At 41.2% G+C, this 19988-nt stretch overlaps 1 protein-coding gene across 6 annotated transcripts in view; it reads left to right on the plus strand.

Moving 5' to 3' along the window:
• Positions 1-3776: 3776 nt before the first annotated feature.
• PLEKHA1 (pleckstrin homology domain containing A1) overlaps positions 3777-19988 on the plus strand; it is a 31364-nt gene continuing 15152 nt past the window's right edge. For 5 of the 6 annotated variants that reach the window (XM_058810404.1, XM_058810402.1, XM_058810399.1 and 2 more), the window contains exons 1-4: positions 3777-3928; positions 17209-17369; positions 18735-18791; positions 19549-19594. In XM_058810404.1, coding sequence (XP_058666387.1) covers positions 17229-17369; positions 18735-18791; positions 19549-19594 — 244 coding nt within the window. In that variant the 5' untranslated portion in view covers positions 3777-3928; positions 17209-17228. Of the gene's footprint in view, positions 3929-4051; positions 4144-17208; positions 17370-18734; positions 18792-19548; positions 19595-19988 lie in introns of those variants that run through there. The other variant, XM_058810400.1, reaches the window with a different exon arrangement.

Here is a 19988-nt window from a genome sequence, read left to right on the forward strand (position 1 = left end):
AGACCCAGCAACTGGCAGCTGAACGAATTCAACCTCCACGTGAGATTAAATTCCCAAGCTCTGCCAACATCATTTCATCAGAAAAGATGAAGTTTTAGCCTTAAAATGCATATTGCAAATACGCTTTAAAGCAGCTTTTGAATGAGACTATCTGCTCCTACGTGCAGGGATTTTGAAGCTGCTGCTCCTTTCCTCCCGTGGGACGCACAGGGAGGTTTTGTCTGCGCTGCCCTCGAGGTGCCCACGACATGCAGAGCTCTGCTGAAAGGCTCTGACTGCAGGGAAACCTTCTGCAGGGCTTCAGCTGGTTACCCGCAGGCCTGGAGAGGATGGTTTTCCTTCATCACCTGTTACGCTAGATCAGGAATCAGTGTCACCCTCTCCAGATTCAGAAATTGGCCAAAAACAAGGGTTTACTCCTGAGGTGGACAGCACAAGCTCATTTCTCAGAGATTGCCTTGCTCAGAACTGGAAACCCTAAAACACAGCAAGGGTTGTTCTTCCCCAGGTCACTCTGGCTGCAGCCTTGGAGAATTTTTGGCCTCTCTCTCTCCATTATGGCAAATAATTTAATTAGGTAATAAATACCACCTAATTAGCCCCATGCCACTGCAGTAAACTCAGACATTCATCCTCTGGGATGGAGTTTAATGACTGAAAAGCTTTCCTTGGATGCTAACACTGAAGGTGTCAGCAGAGTAATGACCTCGCCTGGCCACAGCCTCTATGAAAAGCAGCCCCATTGAGGTCAGCAACACCCCTCTTAAAATAGTGCACAGGAGGCATACTGCATGTGGATGGAATTTGCAATATTGAACCCATAAAAACAGAATATAGTGACAGCATTTTGCTCTGCACTCAGTAATTCACTGGCCGGGCTTTTTTCCTGTTTTCCACGGCAACATAACTGTTAGTTTTCACAAAACCTTTTTGTCCCAGGCCGAATTTATTTCTTTAGAGCAATGAAGTGAGGTTTTGTTCATAGCTCTTTATTTTCTGCATATCTATAAAGTTGCTGAACTTCCTCTGCTGGGTAAAATTATCCATCATGAAAGTACAATTAGAAAGTTGTATCTTGGAATTTTTGGGTATTTCTGCTTCTTTGCCAAGACCTGGAGGTTGTGTATTTATATTTACAAGATATGTATGTGATCTGCATATTTCTATTTGCGTGTTTGTATTTATATGGATAGATACATGCCCCAGGTACTGCTGTTCCTCTGGGAGTTTCTACACCTTATCAAATAAACACTTGCTCTTAATGGTGCATATTGCTGCAGGTCACTCAACAAATGTTATTTATTATAATCTGTATTCTGAGTAACAGAAATCTCAGCAGGAATTGATGTCCAAACCTGTTTCAGGAGGATCACAAGCAGGTTCTGAGTAAAGGACTGGCACAGCAGGGTTCTGCCAACATTTTTTTGCCAGCCATGAAGACTTTTGTGGGGATACCTGCCAGCGTTTGAAAACTATGAATAGAGACAACTGGAGAGGAAATAAGTGTCTGTCTCATAGTTCTGCTGGAATATCCTGGGCTCTGAACCAACTTCTACACTGAAGTCAAGTGGCATTGCATGGAGAAGAAGCCAGTGCAGACCTTGTGCTTGAATATTTTTAGACAGGGGGTAAAATATAGATTCTGTCCTTTGTAATCTTTGTATGCTGACTTTGTAGTGCAGAACAGGAGAGTCCCTGGGCCACCCAGTCACCTCACACCCAAAGTTTACCTGTTTGTCATCACAACCAATTTCAACTGTTGCATTTGCACATTCCACAGAGAGGAATACAAAAATATTGGGTTGTTTCAAAGCCAGGGAGCTCAGCTGAGCTTTAAGTGGCCTCTGCACCACTACAGTTCATAACACCAGAACTAAGAGAAGTTTCTACTGAAAGCACGTTTTGCTTTAAGTTGGGGCATTAGGGATAACTGTATTTATGTCTTGGACATCAAAGATTCACAATGCTTCATCTTTGGCTTTTCCACGCGTGAATTTCAGGAAAATAATTGTGTGAACAGCACAGCTGACAGAATGTGGCTATTTTAAAGTGTTTGTGTCTCAGCTTAAGTAAAAATAGTTCTTTATATACCTGATTGTCTCCTCAGTTAATTGGGAGAATTAGGCCATCCTAAAAGCAAAGTTACAGCAGTGTTCCATGATAGAATCTGTGGTACAGTACAATATGAGGTTTGGTACCAAACTCCAATAAAATACACTCCTTCTTTTAAATGCAACCATCTTTTTAGCCTTTCCTGGGTGCTCATGTCAGAATCCATGGTTATTCAAACCTTGTGTGGGAGGCTGGGGAAAATATTTGCAAGTTAAGGCATATCAGACTGCAGGCTGCTGTAGTTTCCATGTGGTGTGGAATGGCTTTTGACTGCATGGATTTTTGAGTCCAGAAATTGTGTACAATTTTATAAAAGGCTCTTCCACGTGCAGTGTGATGGCAGGACACATCCTGCAGTCATTTAATAGCTGCCACAGCTCTGTCAGGATGAGAAATGTCATTTTGGAACTTCAGTGGGGGAGAAAAGTGGTGCTGCCCACTGCTAATTGTCTTGTATTAACTCCAGTAAAACACTGTTAAGTGAAAAACGACCCAAAAAATGTAAGAATAATCGTGAATGAAGTCCAAACTGAACAGCTTCTGGCTGGTGCAACTGCAGAGTGTGTGACCTCCTCGGGGTTTGATAGGGAAAAGTTGCCATGGGGATGGTGCAGCATTGTTTGCGGCTGACTTCAGCTTTTATTGTTGTGCTCTGATTACAGCTTTTGTCTCGCTGTGAAGTGGGGTTGTTACATGCCAGCTTGAAACAAAGATGCATTTACAGGCAGCGGCAGAGTTCAAATGATTTCCATAATTAGAGATATCACTGCTTTAAGCAAGTAAAAAAAAATAATCTGTGTTGCTATTTCAGAAAACACAAAGTTTTTCAGTATAAATTTATTATCTGCTTAGAAAATAAGTAACTTCCTGATAAAACTGGTTAAGCATCATTTGGGGAAATTGTTATTTGCTGCTAAGAATGATGGCAAAAGGCTGGGAGGCAGCACCTGAGGTGAAGATAGTTCAGCTGTGGGGTACACAGACCTTGAGTTTTTTGCCACCTTAGCAAAGTATACACAGACATATATCAACATCTTGATTTACTACATCCTTAAAGCTTGTTAGCTCCGGGATGTCCTTGAGTAAGGGAAGCCTCACTCAAGGACATGTTCTAGGGGTGCTGCTGCCTCATATTCAATTAGCCACCAGCCAGGACCCCCCAGTCCTTTGTCAGGGCCTTGCTCTCCAGTGTCATTCCACAATCTGTCCACACATCCAGGGCTGATCTATCCCAGGTGCAGAATCTGGCACTTGGCCTGGTAGATATCCTGTGGCTGTGGCTGGTGAATGGCAGTTCATAGAATCATAGATCACAAATCAGTTTGGGTAGGAAGAGGCTCAAAGCCCATCCATGGCCAGGGACACCTTCCACTATCCCAGGCTGCTCCAAGCCTTGGCCAAGGGCCTTGTTCAACCTGCCCTTGGACACTTCCAAGGATGGATCAGCCACAGCTTCTCTGGGCCAGAGCCTGCTCACCCTCAGAGGGAAGAATTTCTCTACAATATACAACATTCCCCTCCCTGCTACGGCCTCCCCATTAAACACGCGATTAAACCCTCAGTAATTGAACTACAATTCCCATCATGCCGCGCGCCCAGCCCCGCCCCGCCCCTGCCCACGCCGCACTACATGTCCCAGCAGGCCGCGGGCGGCACGGGTGGTAGTACGGCGGCGCATGCGCAGTGCGGTGCCGGCGGCGCGGACGGAGGCGGCGGGATCAGCCCGTTCCCGGTGCGGGGCGCGGGCGCGGGGCCGGGAGCGGGCTCGGGGAGCGCCCGGCTCTCCTCACGGGGCTCCCGCACTGCCACCACTCCAGTAAGTGCCTGGGCCCGGGGTGGGGCTCGTCCCGCCCCGGGTGATGCCCTTCCTTCCGCGCCTGCCCGGTGTGTGACCGCGCAGGGCACTGTCCTGCCGACTCTCCCTCCTTTTTTCCTTTCCGCTTTCCCTGTAAGGCGCTCGGCGGCGCGGGGGCTCCGCCGCGGTGCGGGCTGCCCCGGTGGCGCGGGCAGGGCGCTGGCACGGCCCCGGAGGTGAGAGGAGCGGTGATCTCATTGCTCGTCACGGTTCTGCTCGGCTCCGCCGCTCGGCTCTGCGGGCACGCCGGGCAGCAGCGATGGTACCGGGCACAGCCCGCAGCCGGGTGCGGGAGGGCTCCGGGCCGGATCGCTGCAACTCCGGAGCCCTGGCAGAGCTCGGGGGGTTGGGCCAGTGCCCGGTGTGCCCAGAGGGGCTGGGGCAGCCCCGGTTTGCCCAGCAGAGCTCAGGGGGCTGGGGCAGCCAGCGGGCAGTGCCCGGTTGGGTTTTGGCTGTGCCTTTGGAGAGGGATGTGCGCGGAGGTTCCAGGCACGCTCCGTGCCGTGGTCTGGGTTAGCTGTAACCGGGGCTGGTTATTTGCTGAGCCAAAGTGTCTCTAAATGGATAACTTGACTATAAATGAATGTTAAACTGTAACCACTGTTGGTATATGCGCGGTTTTTATCACCTGTAAAATTCCAGATAGGCATTTGACATGCTGCTGAATTTAACACGGGCTTAAATTCTGTATGTGTTGTGCAGACTGGAATTCTGTGTGTGTGTTGTGCACACCTAAATTCTATACGTGTTGTGCAGCTCCCTTGGGAGGAACTAATGCCTGACCTTCGTAAAAGGCATTATGTTGTTGCATCAAATGTTTGCAAAGTGGCATGGAGAGGACAGCAGTTTTCTCTCTGGCAGGCTGCTGCTTTGGGGCCTTCTGGAAGAAAAATATCTGATTTTCACTAAGCAGTGTGTTGTGCTTATAATGGAGCAGAACAGTTACTTGTTACACTGAGCGCCTGAATTAGGCATCAGCTGAGTGGTGTTACCTGAGTAAAGCTGAGAGGTAGAATCTTTTAAAAATTCTTTTTAGATTCTTAAGAGCTCCATCTCTCCATGCTTCACCTTCTTCTCAAAGCAGAGTACTTTTAAAGAGACTACTAGGCATACAGCAAGCTGAACAGCATCAACTTCTTTGATGCCTTCTGACAAATTCCTTGCTTTCCTGACAGATGCTGTAATGTCTATAAAGATAAATTTTCTTTTCTCCTTGCCCAATCCCATACATGACCCTGCAGGACAGAGCCATATTTGCTCCTATAGTTTTGGGGCCTGTGATGTGTGAGGAGTGGCTTCTCACTGTTAAAACCAAAGCAACAGGAATTTTTTGCTTTTGTTTTGTTATTTTGTTTTTATTTTTTATATTTGGGCTGTATTTGTTTTGATGCAGGAGCTGAAAATGTGTGTGATTACTTGGAGTGGTTGCTCTCTCATGAGTTACTCTGCCTTATGGAACAGTGAACTTGCATTTTAGGTCCATTCAATCTTGTTTCCTCCTACTTGTTATTTTTAGTTGAGAGAGTCAGAGCAGTAACAATGCATGGAGCTGTCAGGTTTGTGAAGCACAGATGTGTAGAAATGCAATTTTCCCCTTTGTCACACGAGGAAGTGTTCAAAGTGGGCTGAAATCTCTTTGTGGTGGGGAGAGATGCTGGGCCTGGCTGATATTTGGAGGAGAGTCTTTTAATTCAGGGATAGATAAGCACTGATGCAGAAATTGATAATTCAAGAAATAATACCTGGGGGTTTGATGTGTCCTGGGTATCACTGGGTGCTGCACTGCTGGAGTCAGCTTTGCATAAAATACAAACCTTTGTGCGACTCATTGAGTTCTATCTGCATTTATCACGTTGTGATTTGATTTTGTGAGTGTAGAAGATTTAATTCCAAATTCATAAATTCTAAAGGCGTCTATTTCCTTGAGCTCTTTCTCTGCTTTAAAGCTACATTTGGCCTCATGTTCCATTGCATAGCTCTGCATTTCAAGGGTGAAATTAAAGCAAGAAGATGCTCAGTGGGTCACTAGCAGGTGTATTGCAGTGCTGAGATGTTTCAGGGGAGCAGATGTTTTCATACAAAGTAGAGAATAGGCAAAGAAGAATCATTATATATAAAGAAAATAGTATGAAAATTATAAAGAAAATAGGCAGGCAGCATCTTCATGCCTTCCCTCCTCCTCTCCTCCTGTATTTATTTTTCCTCAGGAGTAGTAGCTGAGTGACAGAAGCCAGACAGACACACACATGGGGAATACAGAAGGCATGTGCAGGAGGAAGAGACCTGGGTGCAGGAAAAGACATTTTTTGCAGGTAGCTGGGGCTGGTTCCAGAAGGCAGCAGAGCTATCTCAGCTCAAATAAAGGCTGACAGCATGTCAGAGAGTTGGTGTAGAAGAGAGGAAGTGCAGAAGTCAGTTTTTATTGACTGTAACAGATTAGAAAGAACTTGAGGACATTACTGAAATGAGAACGGGTCTCTGCTTGTAACACAGTCTCCAGTGCAGGGTTGGATGGAGCCCAAGCTGCCAGGCCTGCAGAATTCTTAATCTATTTTAGTAGATTTAGAATTCCATCGGTGTCTTTATTACTGACTGTTCCTGGTTATTTAAGCTGACAGTTATCATGTTAAATGCAGTTTCTCCAAAGTGCAGCAAACCAGCAGTGTTGGGGAGTGAGTACATGTTCTAATGAGAATTCTCCTTGCATGCTCTGCTGTGCTTTTGCATGTATCCAGCTTTGCATCAGTGTTTAGACAAACAATAGCTTGTGATATGAGAGCATTTATCTGTCTTGCAAGATGGGTTTTGGCTGGGTTTTCTTTTTCACTGATAATTATGAAGAATAGGAACAGTCTCAGAAAATACTTACTGGGGTTTGCAGCCAAGTGAACCTTTGTGCAGTTGTATAATTGCATGAAAATACAGAATAGTAAGTTACTTCAGTGCCAAAATGGGAATTTAGGTAACTGGCTTTAGCATAAAACATTTTTACAGCATGGAACAAGTGCTTAAGAATTCATCAGGTAATTATATGTAAAGAAACACAACAGTCAGTGCATGTATTCTTTTGGTTTTGAAGCTAAAGGCAATGGGACATGGCTAGAAGCATTGCTGTCAGTGATTTATAAAATTACATAAGAAACCTAAATATCATAATCCTAGTGAGCTTACTTGACATATGAAAATAATGTAACAGCTTTAAAAAGTCACCTGCTGAAGAGCTGTGAGTGACAAGAATGGTTCAGGTTTTGAAGTTACACTTCAATGCAGAGAATCACTGAAATGAATTGGAATGGGGGGATGTGGCTGAGCTGCTTCAATTTTTTTTCCTGCTCCTGAAATCTTTCAAATTAGGACTTTGAAAATATATGGGTCTAAGGTCATCTTGATGCATGCTGTACCCTAAGAGTGTATTTAGGTACGTGTTGGTATAGGGCTCAGTTCTATAAATATCACTTTCCTCTCAGTGCTAGGTAAAGCAGCAGGGTTTTGTTGCTGTTGAGGAAGGAAGCTGGTTCATTGTCTCAGCACTAAGCAGCATTTTCTCCCTCCAGGGACTTGCAGAAGCATCTAGAATGTGTAGGTGTTTCTTTAATCTTGGAGAAGGAACTTATTAAGCTTTCTGGTGCAGAACTGTATGAGCCACTTACTCTTAGCAGATGTTATCTGCACAAGCAGGGAGTTGCAGGTCTGGTAGACATTTGTGGCATTCAACAGTTTAAACAGTTTTCAGGTTTGAACATATGCCTTTGCCTTAAAATCTGAATAGTTTCAGGTATTTTATGTAGAAGAAAGGTGGTTCAATAGTGAGGTTGCTGCTCTGGGACTTGGGAAACAGGTTCAGCTCACTGTTTTGCCAAAAAGCTTCCTGTGTGGCCTGGGACAGGCTGCTGCTGTGTCCCTCCATTCTCATGTGAGAGTGCTGAGCAGCAGCTCTGCATCCCAGGAGTGGTCAGGCTGGATGTGGCCAGGGGAGGCAGAGCCTGAAGACACAGCCCAAGATAAAAAACAAGGGGTAAGCTCCAGGCAGGAGGAGCAAAACCAGAAAAATACAGCGGAAAGAAGGTTTTGACTGGAAATCTCTGGTGTCACTTAGAGAAAGCAAGTCTTTAAAACTTTAAGGAGCGCTGCATGGCCTTGTTTGTTTTACAGAGTTTTAAAACAATGCTTAAAATACCCACACAAACATGTAAATCTTTTATGTTGTGGTTCTGCCACACAGGGGACAGTAGCAAAGCTCTCTCTGTTCCTTTGTTGGCTGTTCTCTTCTTGAAGATGCTTTTAATTCTAACTAGCCATTGCATCCAGATGTTTTGGATATCAATTTAGCTCATTTTTTCTGCTGACACTGTAAGCAGAATCTCTTAAATTTGGCCTGATTTACTGATTTTTCATGTGAAAGAGGTTGAGCTTTTCTGCCTCTCCACTCCCCCAAAGGGAAAAAGAATTTGCTGCCACCTCTAGTGAGCTGTGTCTTTATTCATGTTACAGAGTTAAAAGTATTTTGAATTTAAAATCTTTCTGGTGAAAATAGGGCACTGTCATTGCTATAAATTGAAAATGTAGACTAGACAGCAATTACCAAGCTTTGCAAACATGTTTTTGTTGTTGAGAGTCAACACTCCCAGGAACAGTCTCTGTATACTGACAGATAGGTGATAAATTAATGCATTTAATATGTAATTGTTTTGATGTGTGTACTCTCCCTGGGTGCTTTGGTACCCACCACATTTACATCCCATGTCCAGGAAAATGTGTTGGAACTTGTTTCAGACTAGTGACTTAATTAAGTGTTCTTGTGTTAAGCACTGAAACAGTTACATGCCAGGTTTGTTGGAAGAGTGAGCAGTCCTCTTAAAACTGCACTTCAAAAGATGTTGTTCAATATGTTGGTTAACTCTTTAGGGAGGCTGAAAATGACAAATGGGAACTTGGGCTGGGCTAATAATTCAGCTGGCAATTATTCCTATGTCTGGTAGACCATGGCTGTGTGTGCAGCAGTGCTGGAAGGTTGGGTCACTTAAAGGATGTTAAAAATGTGTCTGCTGGTTCAGGACTTTGGGGTTTGGTTATCTTGATTTTTTTATCATTTTTCTCTTGTGTTTCTTCCTTAAATCAAGTTCACTGTAGATGCTGTAATTTATCTATTATGTAATTTATCTTCCTGCTTTGTGGTGGTGCCCTGATTTTTGGGTGGAGGAGCATGATTCCTTCAGGAGGTCCATTTGCTGCCTTTTTGTGGGAGGCTGAAAACCTCCTGATGTATGCTCATGGTACATCCAGGATTTCCAGGATGGACTTGGGATTCTTCTGGGGTGTTTCTGCCTTGCTGTGTGTAGGTCAGACAACAATACCTGGTACTTTTGGGATTATTCTGTGGGTGGAGGGCTGTTATTCTCCCTGCACTCCATAACTGAGGTTTTGAGAACACCTTTGCCAGTGCAGAGCAGCAGCTGGGCAGTACCTGTGTTTGTGCCATGCCACAAATGAGGAGCAAGGTGAGGCAGAAGGCCACAACCAGGGCTGTACCTGCCATGAGGACAATTCCCTGTGCCCAGGGCTTGGTTCCAAGGAGGAGAAAGCTGCTGGAAATGAATTTTAAGAAAAATCACATTGAGTGATGTGATTGAAGTGAGCTGCACTGTGCTACAAACAGAGCAACTTTCACTTTGTGGGGTTTATCTTTGTGTTGGGTGAGACTTCTATTCAATGTGCCAGAGTGGGGTTTGATTTTCTTAATTTAAGGTGTATAAAAAAGAGAGGGGGAGGGTAATGTCCCAAAAACTTTGCCATTTGATGAGCTTGATTTTCCCTTCCCACCTTGGTGAACAGGAGCTGTGCATCTGTAAATGCACATTTGTCTGTCTGTTACGTGAGACAGGCAAAGCCCTGTTCTTCCTAAAGAGCTTCCACTGCACTTGCACTTACTGGAGAGTTCTGAGATTAGTCCTGATCTCTGGAAGTCCTTGTGTAGTTCTGATATAACTGACAAGTGAGCTGGATTCTGGAGGAAATAGCAAATCTTCGCAGTAGAGGGAATTTTGACCCACATGGTGGATTATACAATGAAATGAACAGAGTCTGTACTGTAAATATTAAAATAAGTCAGGTGAAAATTAAACAGCAATGGTTTTTTCTTTACTAGAGTTTTAATGTAGGTTAACCCATTGCATTTTTCTTTATTCTGCATTGAATTTGCTAAATTAGATCTACAAAATCAAAATTGATAAACAGTTACTCACTTTGTGTGCTTTGATTTCGTTAAATCCTTTTATATCTGTAAAAGAGGTCAAATCAAATATTTACCTGATAATGTTCTTATCATTATTTGATATTGAAATGAACTGAAAAATGAACTGAAAAATGCCCTTTCTTTAGCAACATAAAGAGTATTCTGTGAAAACTGAAGATATTGCTGATTTCCTAAGCAGCTGGCCTTTCCATTTCTTACATACTTGCCAGGAAGATCTGTGTTTATTTGTACTGCTGAGTTTATACCCAGAATTCTGAGTGAAAATCAGCAAGACTGGCTCACAAATGGCAAAATTCATTATTCAACCAGCCTCACCTTCTTTTTGTATTGAACTTCCTAAAGTCAAATAAGCTTCACCAGGATTTGCAGTTCGATTCAGCTGGGAATTTGAAATAGCAGGGTGTGTGTGGAATTCAAGTGCTTGGAGTGGTTGGCCTGAATGAAACAGTTATTAGTTTATTATTGAAATTACACAGGGTTTTTCTAATGACTAACTAGTAATAATAAGTAATCCTAATAAGTAATGTGGTTATTTCCTGCTTAATTTTTAATTTGTTTTGGTTGTCGTGAATGGACGCTTTCCGTAGACTAAGCATGTAAGCATCTTTGAGAATAAGGACCTAATTTTCATATTTGGAGTTTTATAGGTGGCATTTATTTAAAATTTTGAAAAGGCTGATAAAAATAAATTGTAAATATGAATCAACTCTGAACATGCATTTTTAAGGATTTTAACTAGTATGCAACTGAATTTAATTTAGCATTTAAAAACTTGTTTTGAGTCTTGTGTGAGATAAAAGTCAAAGTGAATTAGAATAACTATATTTTGTTTTCTTTTATTGTATTTATCTCTGGTTATATCTCTTTTTGAGTAACTGTATTATCCAGAGGATTAATATAAAGTGATGAAAATTACATCTGACTGTTGTAAAGACTTGGTGTTACTGAGCATATTCTGTCACTGTCTCTCAGCTTTGTTATTTTACTTCATTGCCTTGTAAGCTGGTCATCACTCATAAGTTATTAATGGGTTAATTTCAAGAGTGTTTTTTATAATGGCCTTTTTGCAGAGGATGCTTCCCTTTATTTGTGTTAGCTCAGTGCATTTAGAGGGACAATTAAAACAATTGTTTTAGCTGGGCAAAAACCATTAATAGGTGAGGTTGGTTTTGTTGTTGTTTTGACTTAAAATATCAGTGACAGAGAGGAGTTTTGCATCCTGTACAGTGCATTTCCTCATTCCATCATATCCCAAAGCCTTTGGCTGCTATTGCAAATTCCTTAAAATGGAGGAAAATAGTTCATTCAGTTCAGAACAGGAAACATCACTTAGAGAAATTTCTGCGGAAATTTTTGAGGAAGTACCAGCCTGTTCCATCATGAACTTGTAGGTCAGCATTTGAAATAGGCCCGGGGATGATGGGATTCAGATAACTCCAGAACGTTTTCCACAGAACTCCAGATTTCCCTAGAACATACTGATTTATTTTTCCTGAGATGAAAGTAACCTTGAGGATAGCATTGAATAAAATGAATCATTTGACTTGCTGAGGTGCACTGGAAGAGATGGGAGTGGTTGGCTTGCCCTGATTTAACAAGTGTTCCTGGAAAACAGCAGCTCAGCATTTTGAACACAGAATCACCACTGGATAAGACTGAAGTTCAAGATAAGGCTGCTGGTTTTGTTGGATGATTCATCACTGCAGCCACGATTTTTCTATTTTGTGGTCTGCTTGGAAGTTGGATTAAGTGCTGGGGGAGGGATGTATCTTTTGACATTCCTCATAGTTTGGGCAGGGATAGGAGAGGTCAATGCCACTTGTACTAAATATTTTTTTATTTGACAAAAAAATTGATTCCTGCTTAGGAATTTTTTTCCAGTTGAATACTGGCCTTTTGCAGCTAGTTTTTCCTTCTTTTTGACTACTTTAGAACGGGAATCTGAATTTAGGGGGCAGTGTATTGTGGAGACTTCCAGTTCTCATTTTTAGATGTAGTTAAAAAGTTGATCACAGTGTCAGAGGCTGCTGGCAAATCCTGTTAACAGAAGCATACAATGTCTGCTATGCCCTCAGGGACAAAAATGAGGCAATGGGGGATATTTGGGAAATTGAAAAGCTGGGCTTGTAATTTTAAATCCATCAATCCTGAATTATTTTTGTTGTCAAAAGAATTGCAGCCAAGTCAAGCTCTCCAGCTCCTGGATTTAGTTGTTTGTGGGGATTTTTGTTATGTTTTTGGTACTTTGGAAGCTGTATGAAAGGTGAGCAGAGATTTCCAGTATTGTCTCATAGCAGGAGTTATCTCTCTGATGGGCAGCCTGTGCTGGAAGGTTTTCAAGGAAATAAAAAGAGGTTTGAACTACTGTTTCTGGAAGATTTATGTGACTTGTTTCCAGAGGCTGCTCTGAGCTGCTTGTCTCAGGGTTGGAATTTCCCCCTCCCTGCTCCCTTCCCTTGCCCTGGATGTACACAAGGAGGAAAGCTTTCGCTGCAGTGTTCTTCAGGGGATAAGCAGCACAGTCTGAACTCATCCCTTGCCCTGGGGAGGCACTAAATGGTCAGTAAAAGAGATGACCAGCTGGAGAGCAGCTGATTTACAGCAGGAAGCTGAGAGTAATTGCCTAGGCAAAAGCCAGGAGCCCTCAGTAATGAAGCTGCCCCTGGAACTGCAGGAAAGACTGGAGATGGCTGGGGATGCTGCTTCACCTTCCCTTTGTGCTGCTGGAGCTGCTGTAAACAGCAGAGCTTAAAAAGGGAGCTGGGGAGGAGGGGTGGGCATGACTCATGGCATCATTTTATATTTATCAAGTGGAGGTGTATGAATGTTGTTCTTCATTTCATAGGGATGAGTAAGTAGGTAATGGATGTTTTTTAATCTTGCTAGCTGATAGAAAAAGAACCCCAAAGTCATCTCCTGGGGTGGGTTAAATCCAAAGTTCCAAATGTTAAAGAGCAGGAAGTAGAACTGTTCATCTAAATTAAAGAAATGAAAGTAATAAATTATTACTCAAAATAATGAAATAAAAGTAATAAAATATTACCCAAAGCTTGGGGAAAAGGCATGTAAAATAAAGAGGTATAAAGTGCTTTTCTTTTATTTTTTAATCAAGCTGTCCTGTCATAATGCAAAGCCTGATTTTTTTATGAAGACAAAATTCCACTTGCTTTAGTCAACCAGTGGTCCATGGTTTGTACCTACCTGTGGAAATCGAGTCAAAGGAGAGACTGGGCCACAGAAATGTTATCTGGCACCTCACTTCAGTCTTGTCTAGACTTTGCACTTGAAGATAGGAAGGCTGCAAGCAATCTGGAATGGAGGTGAACTCAAGAACAGGTGCTGGTAGGAAGCTAAAAATAGGAATTAATGTGGGAGAGTTGGAGCTGTGTGTTATAAATGGTGCAGAGGAGATGCTCGTGTCCCTCTGCAGGTCCTGCTTGTGCAGTCATGCATTTCCAGTGAGGCTGGGGAAGGTGATCTGGGATTTTTATTTATAGTGGTGCACAGGAGGCCAGGCAGCCCTCAGTGTGGGATATAAATGTTGGGGAATGTCAGTGTGTGTTGTACCTCCGAGGAAAAGAGCAGGGAGAGGGGAAATCTGAGAGAAGCTGGGCTGGTGAGGTATGGACCTCCTAAATTAGTACCCTGCTGCTGGAAAGAGGGATGTAAGGCTTCAAAAATAAGTGACACCTCCTCTTTGCATTGTAACACAGCCCTCCAGGAAAGAATTTCAAGGAGCTGGGAGTTCTTACAGAGTGTTACTATACACCACAAATTGGGTTTTCAAGAACATCTTTGTTTTTGGAGGATTGTGGCAAGAACCAGGAGGAAATGGGCCACTGGGATGTTTTCCCTGAAGTAGCACAGTGTCATTGACCCACATCTCCACTGCAGGGAGGGAAGGCAAAATAAAATGGAGTTGTATGTGGTGTGTAACAGCTTTGGTGCCTTCAGCCTTCCTAAGAACTCATAATCTTTTTATAATGCTTGATTCTAGAAGATTGAATGCACTGTGCTGCTGCAAATAACTAAGGGTGCATGTAATAATGCTGTCAAATGTACAGACTTGGAGGTTTTTGTTTCCTAATTGCTTCAAATAATTTAATGGAAAATCTCATCTCTGCAAGACATGATACGTGTTCTGAAGACATTTTTAAGTTGAAGTTCTGATGAATTCTTAGGCTGGTGGTCTTCCAGCCAGATTTCCTATGCTGAATTAGAGTTCTGCAATTCCTTGTATGAATCATGGCAATTCCATCAATGCCTTTTGGCTCTGTCCAGAGTTGTCAGGAGGGGGATCATGGTGGTGGCTTTGTCATGTGTTCAGTCCCTTTAGTAACTGGAAGAAAGGCACAAATTGATTTTTTTTTTTAATGTGCATTGCAAATTGTGATTCATTAATGAAGGTTGAATAGAATTGCTATTAATTTACACGGGAATCTTGCCAAGGTGTAATGGGTGGAAGCAGGCTTTTAAAAATGGAAACCAGTTATATGACACAGTGTTGTATTTCAATTTATTATAAAGTTAAAGGTGGGGGCTTTTTTGTCTCTTCTTTAAGACCATCAGTCTTGTAGAGGGCTGTAATCCCATGAGGAATTTTAAACTACTTTGAAGAAAACAGCAGTTATACAATTTACATTTTAACATTAGTGTTACTTTATGCTGTATTTTCATTAGAGCATAGAGTAGGTGCAAATAGTATCATATTGTAGGCTAAAAATTAGCTGGTAGTACTTTGAATTAGAGAATCTTTATTAATTTATGGTTGGATATTTTTTCTTCTTCTGTAAGAATTAGTTTACTGACAAATAAGAAAAAGCTTCTGAGTTTTGTTTTTTGCCCTGGAAAAAAAATTTCAAGTATTGGAGTAGTTCAGCTTTAGCTGATTGTGTGTTCATAATGGAGCATTATGAGCATCCTCCTTTCATTTTCCTTGAAAGGTTTTCTGAAACATAGATTCTCTTATGGGGGGAAAGTGCTTTGAAAATTCAGTTGGTTTTATTCAAGGATTTTTAATCAATCCGGATCTTGTTTGAAAAACAAGTTTTCCTTGTTTCGTTTTCTTCACATCTGCAGAGAACACAGCTTTAAGTCTGCTCAGACAGGAAACCAGCCACCAATATTTGCTTTTTTTCAGGCATAGGCCTTTTCTGGGCTTCATAAACTGTTGCTATGAAGCCTAAAAGTGTCCTGGAAATGCTGGATGATCTTGTTGAAGAACCACCTGGTACAAATTAGGCAATACTGATAAATGGCAATTTTTATATTCATTTAAATGCAAACAAGGTGTGATGCCAAGTTCTGCCAGATTAGATGTGTAATTTAGAGAACAGCTACCCTTGAGCTTGCTCTGTGTTTATAGGAGATGTTGCTTCAGTGTGAAGTGATCCCAAGAGCCTCAATTGAATTACTGATGAATGTTTGTTAAAATAATGATATTGTCCTGAGTGCTCAAGTGTTTATTTTTGTGGTCCTTATATTTATAACTTGGTTACAGAGCTTGACTTAGATCTGTGATATTTAAATTGTGAGGAGCACACCAAGAAAATGTAGATTACCTTTGTAAATTTTCTTACTTTATTGAACAAACCTTTGCATATTTAAACCATTGTTGCTGCTGATAGACTTTTTAAAAAATGTTTCTCAAGGTGATTGAGTCAAAAATTTGCTTGTGTTCTAATTAGTCATAAAATAACAGCTGTAAATACAATAATAAATGTACATGTTTGTATATTGATAACCCCCCACCCCAAAAATGTAAATATCTGAGTCCCTAAAATAAACACTGATTCTTTCCCCAAAACAACACTTGAAAAACTGTCTCATGTTTTTGGTGTGGGTATCAGTAGCTAACTACAAATAATTATCAGGTGTCTGTCTCATTGTATGTGTATGTAAGTGTATTTAAATCAAGTTACCTCAAATATTAAAGGTAAAGAGTTTAACGAAATACTAAAATGAAGCTTCCATATTACAATTAAAGCTGGAAAATTATGAAAAATGTGATGTGCTTCAACCTTCTGTGTCTTACATTAGTATTTTTGGATCTGTACTATTTCTGAATTTTGTAACAAAATGTGAAGACTGAATCATTTTTTCCCTGCCCTGGGAAAGATTGGCATCAACCTGATTTTTATCATTTTTAGATGAGTATGCGAATTTATCTTTGCTCTTACAAGGCTGGCTCTTAAAGTAAAATGACTGTCCCATAAAATAAAAGGAAGCAAAACCTGTGATGCAAAAGGCAGATCCATAAAAGGTGAATGGTAAGAGGGTAATAGGTGGGCACAAAGCAGATGTTATTTAATTTTTTAATGCAGCACAAATTAAAAAAAAAAAAAAGAAGACCCCAAAAGCCAAAATAAAAGCCTGGGGCAGTCCGACCTCAGTACCATGAGCAGAGAGTGTTCCCATCTCTGTTGGTGCACATACAGCTTCATTTTTCCTATTTAATGTATAAGAATGAAAAGATGTCTTCTTAGACACAGCTAGACGTGAAGTGCTTTTTGTAGGAGAGAAGAAAAACGAGAACAGTGTTTCTAAAAGCTGTTTTATTGCATTTGCATAAGCTAGATATGAAAAATTGCAGTGGGCAGCGGAGCTCCTAAAGATTCTTTCTTGGCCGTGAGAAGCAACGTCAAAGGAGGAAGTGTAACCCCACTGCTGTCTCAATTTTGTGCATGTTGTGAAGGATTTTTCAGTGATTTTTGTCAAAGTCTTGATGCTCATCTGCTGCTTCCCACTTGTAACTTTACACTTAGGCTGTTGGGTCTGCTAAATACACGCAGCAAAGTCTGAAAGTCCTGTCTGAAAATGCAGTGGTGGTGGTGTGGGGAGCAGCTACGCTTCACTTACCCTTCCGTAGAAACTTCTTGAAGCTACTGATTGAAACTGCTCAAAATGTCGTGCACTGAGCGGTCTTAAAATTAGCAACAAGGAACTTTGCTTACCTCCTGTGCTTTTTTTTTTTTTTTTTGTTGTGCAGTGTGATGTCCAGGGTCAGAAATGCCTTATGTGGATCGCCAGAATCGCATCTGTGGTTTCTTAGACATTGAGGAAAATGAGAATAGTGGGAAATTCCTGCGGCGGTACTTCATCCTGGACACGCAGGAGGACAACCTGGTGTGGTACATGGATAACCCACAGGTGAGCTGCTCCTGCCAGGGGTTTCCTGGTTTGGCTCAATTTTGGGTTTTCTAATGAATTCGCAAAAGAAAAGTGGGGTTTGGTATTATGGACCTGGAAGCCAGGGGAAAAAATCATTGAGTAAATGAAATAATTGTAAATCAGGTTAAAATAACCAGATGAGCCAAATCGCACACCCTGGTGTTTAATTCACCTTTAACCTTATGTGTGGTTTTCCTTGCATTACATATTGCTTTCCCTCAACAGAATCAGTCATTGAAAAGCAATTTTTAATGGACCCTGCAATAGCAGTCCAGCATGGATGGTGTATGCATGAGGACAGCTTGTATCTATTGGCATGGAGAGCAGCCTTTAGATAAAAGCTGCTTTTACAATGTGCCTGCATCCCTGTGCTTCCTAGCAGAGGGAAGAGCAGATAATTGCTGAAGGTTTGGGCACAGAGACAGTGAGAGCACAGGATCCAGGTCAGCTGACAGCTCCTGCCAGAGGAATATCCATGTACCCTTCTGCCAGGAGCAGCAGAGTTTAAAAACATCAGTCTGCTGTTCAAAGGAACCAGCAAAAACAAAATGTAAATGAGGTGCAGCTCCATGGATGTGACTTGTGACTGAAGCATTTAGCAGTTTCACTGAGGAGAAAAAGAATTTCTGCAAGTAACACAGACTTCAGACATTTGATCTGAGTGAAAGGAAGCAATCCAGGGCATGTGGACAAAATCTTGAAGTGCTGTAGAAATTGCAGTTCCTCAGAACTTTTAAGACTTAATGATATTTGCAGTGCACACCCAGGCCTAGGTTAGGCCTTTTATTTTACATGCACAAATGAAAGGTTTTCTTGCAAGAGAAGAATTGAAACTTCTTGATTTTCTCCCACTGCTGTAATTTTGAAGAACTGCAGAGTTCTGGTAAATATGTGAAGGCTTTCCTAAATCCCTGAAGTGATTGGAAAATATGTGAGATGGCCTTTGAAGTATCTGACATAATAGATGAATGTCACTTCTTGTCCCTTCCTCCTGCCCTGGTCAAAGTACAAGAGACTCCAACATCTGCTAAGGAAAACAGAAATTCTTTCCGGATTTCCTGGATGCAGAGCCACAAGAATCCTTTTTCCTCTAGTAAAATACATAAACCTCTGAAACAATTACTATTTGTATTGTTTCTAGCAGTCTTTCTGTTTTTAGTTAACAGATGTGTGTATAATAAACAAGTAGTTTAGATCCTGTTTCAAGCATACATTGTGCATTGTCTGTAAAAATATGTAAGATTTTCTTTTTGTTTGTGGAATTACTTGCTTTTTATGCATAAACACTGATTGTGGCATGAGAATAAACTAGTTTCACTATGTAACATATGTGATTTGTTTCAGAATCTTCCCTCTGGATCTCCACCTGTTGGGGCCATTAAACTTACCTATATTTCAAAGGTAAGATAATTAATATGTGAGACACATTAAATACTTGATGGTAACTACCAAGGGCCTCAACTTCAGACAAATTTAAATGGCACTTACTCCTTTTGCTTCTGTGATACTCCTGAATTAGAGAAGTGTTAAAACACTTCAATAGGTTCAGGTTAAAATAAGAGCAGATAAATTGTGTTGTCTAAGTTTTTTTAGTGATTACAAACAGCAGCTCTTTGTGCTCATAAAATTGAAATTTCAGGTCTTTATGAGTATTTGAATTCCCATTAGTCTTGGAGGAAAGACAGGTCATTTATGAATGGGAAGATGACTTTGGGTGTGATACCTTGCAAGTAATAGTGACTTTTAATAGACAGGACAGAAAAATTTCTAAAAAATACTTAGTCCTTTATACTGTGTATACAGTTAGTTCTAAATATGTCTGAAAGGGAACTGTGAACTAAGAACGTTTCTGTGGTTAAATTTGTAGCAGATAGTGCATTAACAAATAAAGTGCATTAACAAATAAATGGAGAAAAATACTTGACCTTTTCTTGTCTTTCTGCTCATTTCTTGTTCTTCCTTTCAATTATTTGTCGTCAATATCTTCCCACCTTCCTTGTTTGTCTTTCATTTTTGTTTGGTTTTAGTTCTCTTTATCATTATGCCTAACCACCTTGCCGTGCTTCTAATCTTTTTAATTTACCCCCTTGAAAGAGAATAAAACTTGTGATGTCTGATGTGTATTTTGTGACATTTACAATCTGAATTTCCCTTCTAGGTTAGCGATGCAACTAAGCTGAGGCCAAAGGCAGAGTTCTGTTTTGGTGAGTTTGGCTTGTGCTGTGTGCATCAAGTGTCTTCTTCAGACATTTGGAACAAGAGAATGTTCTGCAGTTCTGCTACCAGCTACAGCTGGGAGTGGTTAAAAAATAGCTTGTATTCACTTTCTTCTTTAGTATGATGGAAATGTTGGCTTCCTCATAAGGTGTTTTTGTGTTTTTTTCATATTGCAGCTTAATGAGGAGTAGGTGAGAGCTGCTTTTTCAGATGTCTGAAATTTTTGAGGCATTAATAAGCAATGACAGTTGTTTTGAGAAACGTGGCCTGCCTGTCAGCTGGGAAGACAAGAAATTTAACTACTGAAATCGGTTTCCTGATGAAAGACTTGATTTCATTGATCTAAAAATACTCTCAGCCAATGCTCTTAAGTCAAATTTC

This window comes from Ammospiza caudacuta, chromosome 9, assembly GCF_027887145.1.
Source record: "Ammospiza caudacuta isolate bAmmCau1 chromosome 9, bAmmCau1.pri, whole genome shotgun sequence".
Taxonomy (NCBI): Eukaryota; Metazoa; Chordata; class Aves; order Passeriformes; family Passerellidae; genus Ammospiza; species Ammospiza caudacuta.